The 14,989-nt window shown below is 36.7% G+C and overlaps 1 protein-coding gene across 16 annotated transcripts in view; it reads left to right on the top strand.

Annotated features, from left to right (window-relative positions):
* FMR1 (FMRP translational regulator 1) overlaps positions 1–14,090 on the top strand; it is a 38,751-nt gene extending 24,661 nt beyond the window's left edge. The window contains exons 10-17 of one of the 16 annotated variants that reach the window (XM_004777938.3): positions 205–314; positions 1,178–1,312; positions 1,823–1,885; positions 4,089–4,175; positions 6,686–6,881; positions 8,497–8,604; positions 9,086–9,168; positions 11,387–14,090. In XM_004777938.3, the coding sequence (XP_004777995.1) occupies positions 205–314; positions 1,178–1,312; positions 1,823–1,885; positions 4,089–4,175; positions 6,686–6,881; positions 8,497–8,604; positions 9,086–9,168; positions 11,387–11,497 (893 nt within the window). In that variant the 3' untranslated portion in view covers positions 11,498–14,090. The other 15 variants (XM_004777936.3, XM_004777937.3, XM_004777933.3 and 12 more) reach the window with 15 other exon arrangements.
* The last annotated feature ends 899 nt before the right edge of the window (positions 14,091–14,989 follow it).

The raw sequence follows: 14,989 nt of genomic DNA, 5'->3' as shown, positions 1-14,989 counted from the left end.
AATACCTCTGATACTTGACCAAAGTAGTTTAAACAGTGACAGACAACCTAATAAACAGAAAGCCTGTTTAACTCTTGTCTTTTTGAAAAGAGTTTCTGTTTTGGTTTTGAAATCTTACGTTTTATGTGATAGTTTGCAGTGGGGTACGCTTACTGGTTTGAGATAAATGTTTTTAAAACCAAACATGAATTACTCATTTCTTAGGCAAAGTAATAGGAAAAAATGGAAAACTGATTCAGGAAATTGTGGACAAGTCAGGAGTTGTGAGGGTGAGAATTGAAGCCGAAAATGAGAAAAGTGTTCCACAAGAAGAGGTATGTGATAGTGCATGTGTTTCTGGTTTGTCTGATAGAAGTTTCTTACTGTTTTTTTTTCAACATGTTAATTTAGAGGCCTCTGTAGTATGGTATGCACATGCTAGGAATATAAAAATTCTGATAGTCATGCTAGTCATTGTTGTAGCCGGATAGTGACTTGGGACTAGTCACTTGAATGCCTTCAAATCTTTCTCAGGCTTTAAAATGGATGGCCATAAATTCTAAAAAGAGTATAAGGCACTTTTCAAATATAACTTTGATGTTGCTGACAGAGACCAAGTTGGGACACTAATCAGGTCTTCTGGCTTTTATCCTTTGTCTTTTTTAGTTTGTGTGTATGTGTGTTTATTTTCTGTTCTTTACGTTTTTATCTGGGCATAGTAATCTCTTCCCAGTCATTAAATTTTATAACCCTCACTTTCATCTTCATGAATATATGGTTTTTGGTAGCAACCTTTAAAGAATTTATGTGGGTTGGGGGAGGTAAGGGTGTGCTCTTCTGTACAACGATATTGTTTAAAATAAAATCCCCCCAAATTCATATTATTCAGTGTTTTCAGTGGCACCTGACTCTTCAGCTGGTCATTGCTACTGGGAAGCGGTACCTTGCCTACCAGATAAAGGTCAAATTTTGCCATATTTTCACATATTATCTAGTCTTTCCCTTTGTGAAAGGTTCTTTTAGCTGATGTTTGATGTTTTGGGGGGGTTACTGCATAATATTTGCATTCTCTAATTATTTCTGCCAAAAATGTTTACAATAATTTGTATTCTTATATGATCATTGATACAAAAATGGGGCTAAATACAGTCTTGTAAATTGGTTCTCTTTTCCCTTTTGTGTTTTGTTTTTTACCAAGGAAATCATGCCACCAAATTCCCTACCTTCCAGTAACTCAAGGGTTGGACCTACTCCCCCAGAAGAAAAAAAACATATAGATATAAAGGAAAACAGTACTCATTTTTCTCAACCTAACAGTACAAAAGTCCAGAGGGTAAGAAATATTTATCACTTTGAATTATATTAAAAGGAATTTCTTTGACCCAGATGTCACAGTTGGTGTTTTGGGTGTTTTCTCTGGTTAGGCTTATAGACTACTCATGTGTTTTGTTTTGTTTTTAAATCTGATTGCCATCTTATGAGAGGTCACAAACCAAAGTGATACCTACTTCTCAGTTTATTCACAGTGACAAATATGATGGTATAAATATAAAATATGGGGTTACAATTAATGATCACATTTTTTTCTTTTGAGGGTGGTCTTTCATTTTTTCATGCTGTTTCTTGAAATTTTGCAGGTTGTGGTAGCTCAAAATGTACCTTCTGTTAGATACATTTAGTTACTACTTAGAATCATATTTTAGAAACTGGTTTTCAATATTTGAACTAACCTAACTATTTAGAAATGGGTTTAGAAGTCCTACAGTGAAAGTCCTGCGTTCAGGCTTCTGTGTATCATTTGTTATAGTTAATGACATCACTTGCATTCCTTATACTGCTTTAGGTGTTAGTGGTTTCATCAATTGTAGCAGGGGAATCCCAGAAACCTGAACTCAAGGCTTGGCAGGTAGGAAAACATTCCTTGAAAAATACATTTTAATTTTATATTTTAATGTTTATTCCCCTTGTTAAGAAAGACTACAAATGATCAGCAGGGTTGGGGGATGGTGGAGGAGTGTTTTGGGGTATGTTTATCCATTGCCCTGGGGAGAAAGCTCAAGTTCCTTCCTGTTTCTTATCAGGCCTTTCTTTGATGCTCACCTGTCCAGTGTCACCTCTTCTCATTCCCTTCCTTTGCCTTCCAGAGTGGCTTGAGCCATACTGAAGTACTTAGGGTTCTCTGAACACTATTGCCTCTGTATGCATATGTATCCTTCACCAGAGTGCTCTTTACCCTCCAACTTCCCAATTTGCTTTGACCTTACTCCTTGTGCAGCTTTCCTTGTGTACTTGCCACAGGTCTCCTCCCCCTGAGTGGCCCAAGGGCCTTTCCCCCTTCTGTGTTCCAGTGTGCTCATTCCTCTCAGTAGCACTTCCTACATAGACATTCACTTGTTAATCTGTTCGGCCACAACATGGGTTCCTTGAGGGTGCAGGGCCCCCTACCTGGCCCGTGAGGACTATTTATGGAAAAATGTCATGGCTCACCAGAGACTAAAAGCAAGAACTGCCATTTTATAAAGAGAAATAGAACCACAAGTGGCTGGGATATTCCTCTCTGCCTTTCTCCTTGCCTCCATATTGAAGGCTGCTGTTGTGCTCTTGGCCCTTCTTCATTGGACTATTCTAGTCCCCTAGTGATGTGCTCAAATTAGAGTGGCACTTGGTACAACCACAGTTTGGACGTGGGGAAGAAGAAAATGTTTTAAAACTATTTGCTCCAAAGTGATAAGACTAAACCTGTGACACAGGATTTTAAAGTTTATTTTGGACATACGTGATCTAGAGGGAAGAGTGTAACATTTCATCATATGACATTTTGGGAAATGATAAGGTTTAACTGCTTTGTAACAACATCAGTTGGGGAGAAAACAGTCAAAAATGTCTTTGAGAAAAGGAGATCGGATGCATAGGCCTGATCATTTCCATAGTTCATATATTATTCAGTGCAAAAAAATCCATACGAGGCCTGTGGGTTTTCAGTGGCACCTGACTCTTCAGCTGGTCATTGCTACTGGGAAGCGGTGCCTTGCCTACCAGATAAAGGTCATTTTACAAGCATTAATTCCTAATTGTTCAGGTTTGTTTTTTTTTTTTCTCCCACATCAACAGCCATGTTAATGTGGAAGGGAAAAGAAAGAAAAAACAATTCCAGCCCCACATACATTTAAGCAGCCCAGCAGTAACCACACCTATCAGATGAATGCTCTTTTTATATAAAAGAGGTGATGCTTGCTAAAGAGACAGCTTCTTGATTTTTCACATCTAGAAACTTCAGCTAGAAAATTACGTCCTCATCAAAGCCACCATATGGTCATCTGTGGTCACGTGTGTGAATATCAATAACCATGTGTATTTCTCCAGTAGTAAAATATTAAAGTATTCTCGATTTTGAATGTCCTAATTGCCAGCTATAAGTTTGCACAACACCTTCGCTTCTTTTTTTGTATACTCCTTTTTGAAAATCTGTCTTTATATTAAAGTAGTACCATAGAGAAAAGATCAAACTTTCCTTATGATTCAGCCTTTTACAATTTTTAGAGTACATTATTGAAATGTTCAGTTTTGTGCTCATGGATCTGCCTCTTACCCTCAATCCCCTGCACAGAATAATTAGTGCAGGGGATTTACCCTAATTCTTCTTGTTTGTATTTTGTTTGTACTCTCTTGACTTGGTTAGCAAAATGGATTTAGTTTTACTTTGGTGCCCTGGTATTTGACTTTGAATTTCTCTGTAAAGAATTTGATCCAGATAAAACCTGTAGTGTATGAATTAGAGTACCTTAAAGTATTCGTTTTGTTTATGCATCTCATGTCAGAGCTTGTATAATTTTGAATTACATAATTTGTGATTTTTGCCAACACTTAAGTGTAGCATTTAAAACATAATAATCTGGTACACTCAAGGGGTTGCTGTATTGATGTGTCGTTATTCACAATAGATGTGTATAATATGACAATTTTTGTTTCCATGTATTGATTTATATTTTCAACAAACATTTGTGTACCTACTGTTTGTCAGGCCCTGTGCTAGGGATTTAGTTATTATTTGCATTTTTGTCAGATTAATCCATTATTTTATAGGATTATTGTTGCCATTTATTTTTCAGGGTATGGTACCATTTGTTTTTGTGGGAACAAAGGACAGCATTGCTAATGCCACTGTTCTTCTGGATTATCACCTGAACTATTTAAAGGTGAGAGCAAGAAGAACTTTAACTTCTAATCCTTTTGTACTAAAATATAAAAACTCCACAGTCAGTCTTTTCAGCAGTGAAGTTTCATTCTAGCCTGTATATTATAATGAATGACCTCTAAAAGGTAATAGAGCAAATATTCACTTTGTTTTGCTTATTATATTCCTTTTGAAAACTCAAGTCCATTTTCTATCATTATAAATTTAAGGAGCAATATCCCAGTTCTCAATAAATCCCCCTATTTCCCATTATTTTTCTGTTAAACCCTTAACTCTCAATGTAGGTACTCTTGTACATAGCCTTTTCATCCAGTTGATACTTTCTAGCCTCTCAGTTTTTTCCAGGCCAGATTTTGTCTGTTAACACTTGCCTTTGTTTGTCCCTTTTATGTTATTTATTAAGGAAATCCCAGTGTTTCATGAAGTCTTCTGTTTAAATGTTTATCCTTTGTATTTTTCTCTATACTCTGTTATACAAAATATAAATAACTCGTGTCTTGTAGATGCTCTTTTTAGTTAGTATTTGTACAGTTATACTTTCTCTAGATTGCAAACTGGAAATCAGGAACTGGGAAGCTACGAGGTATAGTGGAAAGAGCACTGGATTGGCTTCTAGTCTCTCTCCTACCATGAACTAGCTTATGTGACTTTAGGCAAGTCACTTCTCCCTATACTGGATGCTTTTAAAAATTTCTTTTAGCCAAGATATTGTATAAGTCAATGAAATAAAATCTTACCCATGTCACTTTTATAATTTCTTTTTTATATCCATATACATCAAAATTACAAGTGACTAGTACTAAATAGGATTTTAAAAATAATCTAGCTTTCTGTTTTATTTATGATCCTGTCTTAAGAATGTTTTTGCTGATTTCTTGAAAGAAAGAAACAATTTTTGGATGCAATTAAGGGGGAAAATGTACAGTAGTTAGGCATTTCATTCATCTTATGGTGGTCAGTTAATAATTGAAAATGGGAAGGTTTCATCCAGCAAGGTTTGCATGGGTAGGATACCCCGTTAGTTTGCTTATTTATATTTGTTTTAAACTGTGTATTTTATTTGTAATCTGTTCTGTGTGTGTGTGTATGTGTTGGTTTTTTTTTTTTCATATTCTTAGCTTAAATAATTACGATGACCTGGAGAGTTAGGGTTGCATTGTAATCAATCCCTTGTTCTTTTGACTAATGTTCTTTTTAAGATCTTTTTATTTATTCTTCACAATTGAATATCTTTTTTGGTTATCAGCAGCTGTCCCGTTGCCATTCTTTTCATCACCCGATCTTCCCTTGATTGGGCCTGGCATCTCTCACCAAAAGGTGACTGCTTTGCCCCAGTGGGATAACCTGGACTACCATTCTGTTTCGCAAAATAACACCCATTCCATGAGTTATAACTATACTTGTGGAGTAAACTACTCACTCTCTCGTTGCTCAAGTCCTTTGTAAAACAGAAATTCTGGTTCAGAGCACAGATTAAATGTATCTGCCCTTTATTTTCCAGAAGCTTCCACAACCAATATTTTAAGAACTTGGCTTAACAGGGGCTTATCCAGTGACTGTCCATGTCAGCAGTCCCTATGATGGCCACTGCTTTACTCAGACACCCAGTACTATTAGAGTTATGGATACAGTTCCCTATTAGCCAGAAAAGGAGATCTTTAATGGGTAGATTGGAAGGACAGGGGTTAGAATTGAGGCTTCATCTTGATTTGACAGAACCCAACATATCAAACATATCAGAAGCACTATGTGTAAGGGTCTCTCAGTTGACCCAGGTCTATATTTTGATCAACATTAATACTGTTCATTGTACTTGTTCTAGCATAGTTGTAGTCTTTAAGAGGTTTCAAGGCATGATGTTAAGATCTAGCTTTTTTGGTTAGCTCTTAAATAGTTGTATCCCCCCTTCCCTGAGATATAAGGAATAGGAGCATTTTCAGTTCCCTGAAAATAATTTTTTCTTAATGGTGTAATCATATCCAAAGACCTACCATAATATATGTTCTTTGAAAGCAGAAGATGGCCCAAACTCAGTGCTTCATAAATTAAGATACTAGCTGGCAAATATATTTTGATTAAGATTATTTACAGTGTGTGATTTTTTTCAGTTTAGCTCGATAAACCTTAAATGTCATTTACCTGCATTTTGGAGTTGCTTTATTCAATATCCTATCATCAAGAAGTCCCCCAACTAGCATATCTGTGCCTTAGCAGATTCTATTGAATAATAGTGCCAAATCAAACAACTTTAAATTCTATTCAGTAGAATTTTAATGCTGAGTATTTTTGTTATATCTCTAATTATGGACATAATAATCTGTTATCTATAGTAATTTTTCTTTTTAAGGACACCATTCAATTTCCTGATAATTCTGTGTAATAGTGTTTACTATAAATTTAGAACTGAAATTGAAATATTTCCAGTATATTTTTTATCTGATGAAAAGGAGAAAGGTATTATTAAGTAAAATGTCAAATTATTTTTACTGTTATCTTGTATATTTTAAATAGGAAGTAGACCAGTTGCGTTTGGAGAGATTACAAATTGATGAGCAGTTGCGACAGATTGGAGCTAGTTCTAGACCACCACCAAATCGTACAGATAAGGAAAAAGGCTATGTGACTGATGATGGTCAAGGAATGGGTCGAGGTAGTAGACCTTACAGAAATAGGGGGCACGGCAGACGCGGTCCTGGATATACTTCAGGTACAAACTAAGCATTTTACTCAGTAACTTTATCTGTTCCTAGACTTAATAGCTGCTAATCTCTAATATTCATTAGAACCCCATTATAACGGTTTCTCACTACATGGTTTCCGAGTCACAGTGGGTCAAATTGTGTTGTAAGAGACAGAGTTAAAACCTGATGATAACACTTAGAGTTTACAGGGCAAGTGTGAGTTCTGTCCACGTTCTGACTTGGGGATAAATCTGCTTAAGCCCTTGTGTGTTGATGACTTCCTTAAGGCCTTTCCTGATTTTATTACTGTATAGCCAAAATTATTTTCATTTGTGTACTGTGGCTCATTTTTTGTCAGGCATGTGCTGGTCATACTTGCTGGATGGACTGTGTAAATCAGGGCTCTGCATCCTATGGCTTATAAGGTGATTTTGAGTGTCATGGCCAAAGTCAGCCCTAGGCACAGTCAAGAAGTAGGCAAAGTTTCTCTTTGCCTTCCCAGCTCTTCTGTCAGTGCTTCTTCTTCTCTCCCAGTACCTTCCACTGAACACTGTCCCCACCTGCCAGTGCCTACTGTCTTTCTTGCTCAACTGTGTATCTACTATGTAACTTGCTAATGGTGGTATAAGGTATAATCCATCTCACAAATATTTGCATTTCAAAAAGGAACTCTTTAAGATGGAAAAGCCTTCAAGATCCACAGGAAAGAAGCTATAATGGTGAAGCTATAATTGGTCATTAGCTCCAACAGAGGAAGAGAGAGAGGTAGTAGAGTTGATATTCTGGAGTGGGGGAGACAGACACCTACTCCTAAGGCAAACCTTAAAGCTAACCCCTAACCCCTCTCCCAACAGTCTGTCCTTTTTGCTGTTGAAGTCCCACCTCACCATGGAGCTCTTTTCTCCCACTTCCATCTCCCCTACATCATTAATCTACCCCCTCATGCATAATGAGCTTATCTTAATAATTCCCTTATTAATGATAAATTATTTCAGTGGGAGAGGGAGGGAAGGTTGTGGACCAAGCATCAGGCAAGCATATCCCCTTTCAGCTAAGTTCAATCCCGGATCCCACGGAAGACCCTTCCCTGAGAGTGTTACCATGTTGGCCTTCGCCACCCTCTCAGAGGTGACCAAAATGTATGCATCCCCCGCTGTCCCTGGGCCAAACCTTGTTAAAAGGAACTCTCTTTATAGAGGTTTATTTATCAAGGCATTGCATTTAACTGTTGTAGACAACTCTTCCTCCAGAGAGCGCAGATGTTTAAAGGAGCACAGCTGTTTAATGATGTGGCATACTCAGGTTTGAACTTAGATGGCTAATAAAATACCTTTTTTTTTAATGAGAACCAAAAAACATTTAAAACCAAAATTACCTCAAATATTGTGAAACCCTTCATTTTGAATTTAAGATAATTTGTTTTACAAAATGGAAGGTGATGATACTCTTTGGGTTTATAAATTGGGAAGAGTATTGGATTACCCCTGAAACGTCTCTGGAAGCTTCTGTTAACCTAACTTTTTTTTTTAAGTCGGACAACGGTATATAACTTTTAACTCTCGATAGGAACTAATTCTGAAGCATCAAATGCTTCTGAAACAGAATCTGACCACAGAGACGAACTCAGTGATTGGTCATTAGCTCCAACAGAGGAAGAGAGGGAGAACTTTCTACGCAGAGGAGACGGACGACGACGTGGCGGTGGAGGAAGAGGACAAGGAGGAAGAGGACGTGGAGGTGGCTTCAAAGGTACAGAGGTGTTCATTTCTTAATAATTAAAGGTGAATTTTAACAACCAAAGTTCCGTGAAAAATCTTGGTGATTCAAGGATATATTACTTAAAACCCCATTTTTCCTGTTTTCTATTGGTCAGCAGAGGAAGGGCTCAGCAGTAGTCAACGGAACGTCAGCCTTCCCATGGTTTGTGTAGAACGTAAAAATAAACACCGATAACTAGTTCGGCTTCTTTGGGGATTCTGCACATAACGTGAGCATTAGCTCAGGTTGACCTGTGACATAGTTGATGCAGAATTGTAACACCTTTGAAAGATTTTGTGCTTCTTGGTTACATGCTAGATTTCTAAGCATTATGTAACTGGAATCACTAGATTGTTGATTATGTTTTAGATTCTGTGGTCTAAATAAATTATTGAGAGTGTAGGAATAAAGAATTTCTAATAAGCACATCAGAATCAGTTAACTGTTGAACCTTTTAAAATTGACCCTGTAGGAAACGACGATCACTCCCGAACAGATAATCGCCCACGTAATCCAAGAGAGGCTAAAGGAAGAACAGCAGATGGATCCCTCCAGGTAAACTGGTGCCTATTTACATCTAAATTATTTGAATTACTGTAGTTTGAGACTTACAAGTTTATTTTACTTGATTTTTAAACATGTTGAAAAGTTGCAGAATTGATACATATGACATGTTTTCCTTTCAGCATTATAATTGTGGGCAGTCTTAGTTCTTCGTGACAAATATACCAAGAGAATTTCTCTAGAGACTATGCAGTCTTACGCATTTGTGAAGACTTTGACAGTCTATTAGGACTTGAATACCACATTGGGGGTTCCCTGCAGTTTCCGCAAGGAAAGGGACATCCTGGAATGTACTGGGAGACCTGAGTAACCCTGTGGACCCCTCTTCCCCTGAGTTGCAGGGACAGGGTGATCTCTTTGAGTGGAAAGTAAGGAAAAGGAGGGCTCTGTCTCATACGTAGTAATTATGGTAGACAGGGCTGCTGCTGCTCTCAGCTAGTACGTGCGATCAGCCGGCTGTTGGTTTATGACCAGCCTCTATTCTGAGATCCCTTTTCAGTTGGTCATCACCTATGCTGAATCCATTGTTAACTTTAAAATTACTCCTGAGCATGTCAGACACCATTGCTAAGTGCTTTCTGTGTGTGTGTGTTACCTTATTTACTCTTTCAGCAGCCCCCTGAGGTAAGTAGTTTTATTTTTTATTCTTTAGGTGAGTAAACTGAAGCTTTTAGAAAGATTCAGTCCTTTGTCCACAGTCACAGAATGATCATATGGTGGAATGATATTTGAACTCTGGTATATGATCCCCAGAACCCGTATTCTCCTCTGCTTCTTAAATTCTTAATCCTTAATCCAAGTAGTTAGGGTTCCTTATTGACTGTGGATTGGTTTAGGACCAGCATTCAAGATTAGTGAGATGCTTTTCAAGAGCACAAATTTCCTGACAGAATATTCCATGGGATTCCTAGCAGTTGTAAGTAGGTGTTAACTGTTGGCACGTTCTTAAGGAATAGAAAAGACCTTAGATCTAGGTAAAGAGATGAGGAAATGATGTACGTACATGTGTTTTGCAGAGATAGAAGGCCTTTATCTGCTGGCCTTTTACGTCTCTGCTTAAAGTGACATGTTCCAGGAATTTGGCAGTCAGATCATATTGGTTAAAAGGGTGCATATTCATAATTGTATTTAGAATTAAAATGGGACAGCGAATAAAAAGGTTTGTGTTTTCCATGTAGGAGAATAGATCCAAGTCAAAGCACTAAGCCTTTGATGGCCAAACATCTAGAATGCACACTGAGACCCAGCACTTGAACACACTTTTAAATTAGAGCAATCCATTTTGATATCTGTGTAGCATTTGTATTTCAAGCAGATCAATAGTTGTAGTTGTTTTAAGCCCAATGGTCAATATTATCTTCTTTTATACAGCATCTGGGATTGTTAGCATTGTTTGAAGTGTTCTGTGTTGGCACTTAAACTATTTCATAAATCTTAGGATACTATTTTCTGAACTGCATTCATCTTTACACATGTCTTGGCATTCCAGTCCTTTCACACATTAGTGTTGTCGAATTTCCCTGTACCATTATTATTCTTCAGAGTTCAAGTCTTATGATTATCTGACTTGCCTTACTGAAAATACAAGCTATAAGAAAGCAAGGCTCAAAGTTTTCTACTGTAAGACAGTGAGAGCCTCAGTATAGAGAGGTTAATCTTACCTATGATAGATAATTCAGGTGTAAACTAAAGGCTAGTTACTTAATAAGCAAGTTGAGTTCTTATCCTGGTAAAGGGGAATAGGAAGGCATCAATCTGGGTCCCTTGTGTGTTTCACAGTCTTTAATAACCCATTCTTTTGAACTCTAGTATTATAGTTCCATATTATCTCGTAATTAGCAATAGTAATTAATTTTAACTATTTTGTTTCTCACTATTGTATTCTGCTTAGAAGAAGACACGGTAGGATTGTGAGTTTTTATCTAAGTTTGGACGCAGTGAGATGACCAGTGTGTTCCAGTTAAAGAAGAGTGTTTTTAAAATCATAAAATAAATAAAAAATCCTTCCTAACTTTAATTTCTTGCACTTCCTCTATTCTCACTCCCGTTTCCCCTTTTACCATGTGGAACTTACACTTAAGCTTAAATTTCTTGTCAGGCCAGTTACAGATTACAATAGGATATGGTGTGTGTATATAACAACTATAACTTGTTTTAGATCAGAGTTGACTGCAATAATGAAAGGAGTGTCCACACTAAAACATTACAGAATACCTCCAGTGAAGGTAATCGGCTGCGCACGGGTAAAGATCGTAACCAGAAGAAGGAAAAGCCAGACAACGTGGATGGTCAGCAACCACTTGTGAACGGAGTACCCTAAACTGCATAATTCTGAAGTTATATTTCCTAAACCATTTCCATAACTCTTATTCCATATTAGAAAACTTTGTTAGGCCAAAGACAAATAGTAGGCAAGATGGCACAGGGCATGAAATGAATACAAATTCTGTTATGAATTTTATTTTTTTGGTATTGGCCATAAGCAACAATCTTCAAGTTTGCACAAAAAGATACGTTGAAATTTTGAAACATTGCTTTTAAGTATACATTAGCACTTCAGGGCAGGATTTTAGTTTGGTTTATTTTTTAAAGTACTGAGCAGTGATATTTTTTGTTAATTTGGACCTTTTTCCTGCATCGGGTGATAACTTGCCAGTATATTTAAATTTTTCTCAATAAATAGCGTTTTTAGTAACCATATTACAGTTCTGTTTTCAGTCTCCTATAGAAGTCCATGAAATACTATGTCATTTCATGTCCTGTGTCAGTTTATGTTTGGTCCACTTTTCCAGTATTTTAGTGGACCCTGAGATGTGTGTGATGTGACGTTTGTCATTTTCATTAGCAAAAAAAAAAAAAAAAAAAAAAAAAGTTGTATGATCTGTGCCTTTTTTATATCTTGGCAGGTAGGAATATTATATTTGGATGCAGAGTTCAGGGAAGATAAGTTGGAAACACTAAATGTTAAAGATGTAGCAAACCCTGTCAAACATTAGTACTTTATAGAAGAATGCATGCTTTCCATATTTTTTTCCTTACAGAAACATCAGGTTAGGCAGTATAAAGAATAGAACTTGTTTTGTTTTTGTTTTGTTGCACTGAAGTTTGACAAATAGTGTTATTGAGAGGGATGTGTAATTTTTCTGTATAGACAGGAGAAGAAATAACTATCTTTTCATTTGAGAGAGGCTAAAATAAAATGTTTTCAGCTAGGAATAAATCTTCCTGGTCGAAAGTTAGTAGGATATGCCTGCTCTTTGGCCTGATGACCAATTTTAACTTAGAGCCTTTTTTTTTGAAATTTTGTCCTCCCCAAGTTTTGTGAAGTTTTTCATATTTTAATTTCAAGGTTATTTGGGGGAGATAGAAAGGTCATTTTCATGTGTGCATAATAATCCTGTGAAGTACAGGTACTTTGTCTAAAAAAAAACATTGGAAGCAGGTTAAATGTAAGCCTTGAAATATGAGCTCTAATGTATAAGTGGAATTGGAAAGCAGACTAGAATTGGTTAACAAATACTTCTTTTCTTTAGTTTTTTTTTTCTTTTGTTTTTTGATGTGTTGGGTTTGGTTCTGTTTTTGAGTCTTTTTTATGAATGAAATTTACTGAGGAAAAATATGTGAAGGACCTTCACTCTTCAGATATTATATTTTTCTTAAAAAATAACTCCAAGTAGGGGTACCACTGAGTCTGTACAGAGCCGTGTGAACCGAAGTTCTGCCTCTGATGTATTTTGTGAGTTTGTTTCTTTGAATTTTCATTTTACAGTTACTTTTCCTTGCATACAAATAAGCATATAAAAATGGCAACAAACTGCACATGATTTCAAGAATATTAAAAAGTCTTTTAAAAGTATTGCCAAACATTAATGTTGATTTTTAGTTATTTATTCTGGGAATGTATAGTATTTGAAAACAGAAATTGGTACCTTGCACACATCATCTGTAAGCTGTTTGGTTTAAAATACTGTAGATAATTAACCAAGGTAGAATGACCTTGTAATGTAACTGCTCTTGGGCAATATTCTCTGTACATATTAGCGACAACAGATTGGATTTTATGTTGACATTTGTTTGGTTATAGTGCAATATATTTTGTATGCAAGCAGTTTCAATAAAGTTTGATCTTCCTCTGCTAAATTGATGTTGATGCAATCCTTACAAATGATTGCTTTTAAAATTTTAAGATAGGAAAAGAAATCTATAGAAAGTGTTCTGTTACAAAATGTAACTGTTACCACTGGAAGTTTCACATGTCTTAGGAAGTTAGCTGTTATCTACCAACTTTCAAGAACTTGATCTTGTTTAATAAGGTGGAAAAAAAAATCAACAAAATGGTACAAAAGCACATTGTGCCATTACAATATGCACTAAGTCTCTTTTTTTACAAAGGCTGAATTCAGCAAGGCGCTAACTTGCTTAAATGTGAATTACTAACTTCTAAAACTGTAATTTGATTCACATGTTTTCAAATGGAGTTGGAGTTGATTCGTATTACAATATTTGTGTGCTAAACGTGTATGTTTTTCAGTTCTAAGTCATGTTTTTAAAATCTTATTAAAGTTTCAAAAATCTGAAGATTGTTTATCTAGATGTAAATTTTTATTAAAAAGTTGCACTTATGAAAAAGCAAAAAATTAGTCTGACAGATGTTTGCTCCTGGTCTTAAATTTCTAAATATAACAAATATTAGCAGTATTGGGGGGGGGGGTTATTTATCATTCAAAGCATATATGCCTTGCAAATAATGTTTTACGTGCCCTTAAAAGGCAAAAACATAACCACTAGAAAATGCTTCTCCGTATTCCCAGTCATAATATTTCAACACGTTAATTACATAAGGTGCCACCAAACCATATTGAACACACACTCCTGTCTGTGCATACATAAATAAACCCTGCCATTTGAAAATACTAAATGTGTCTGTGTAGTTTAAAAAAGGAAACCATAGGAGCGCCTGGGTGGCTCAGTGGGTTAAAGCCTCTGCCTTCAGCTCAGGTCATGATCCCAGGGTCTTGGCATCGAGCCCCGCATCGGGTTCTCTGTTCAGCAGGGAGCCTGCTTCCTCCTCTCTCTTCCTGCCTGCCTCTCTGCCTACTTGTGATCTGTCTGTCAAATAAATAAATAAAATCTTAAAAAAAAAAAAAAGAAAACCATAATAAAACAAATGATGGGTTTGTAGGTAGAAGGTGCCTGAAATGGCTGTTGTAGTCACTTCAAGGAACTCGGGCACAGCTGAGATAAAAGGTTAAAAGTGGAGAGGAGAGCGAGTCAAAGTTCTCTGTGTTAGCATCCAAAATGATTTAAGGATGCAGGACAGTCTCTTCTATATTGATGGCCTGCCTCTCCCCTCCCCCGTTCCCCCTCTGAAAACTCCATCTTCGTTTTCTGACTTTCTGCTACCTTGTTCTGCCTTCTGCTTCGTTCTGGACTCTTCCAGGGCCAGAAGAGCTGAGCACAGTCCATTAGATGTGATAGGTTAAAACCAATTTACAAGTAATTTGGTTGGGTTTTCCTAGTTTCACAGTGGTCTTCAGTGCTACATATGAAAAGCCTGTTGGCAACATCCACCTTGACACTCCATTTGGCTTACTCAGATGCCTTTCTCCCATCTGATCACGATCTTAGAGCTCCTAGTGCTTAGGACTAGTGTCTTTTAGAGTCAATATACGGATTTGATCCCTGTTGAGTCCATTTGTTTCGTGGCCATAAATAGCATCTTTCTTTCATGACCTTCTGATGCCTCAGATAACCAGTTATTCTGAAATAGCCATTAGCAGATGCTAAATCTTTATCGCTCAAAGCTTAACAG

The sequence above is a fragment of the Mustela putorius genome, unplaced genomic scaffold, assembly GCF_011764305.1.
Source record: "Mustela putorius furo isolate JIRA1106 unplaced genomic scaffold, ASM1176430v1.1 tig00003899_pilon_pilon_pilon, whole genome shotgun sequence".
Taxonomy (NCBI): domain Eukaryota; kingdom Metazoa; phylum Chordata; class Mammalia; order Carnivora; family Mustelidae; genus Mustela; species Mustela putorius.
This window is presented reverse-complemented; position numbering and strand designations above follow the sequence as displayed.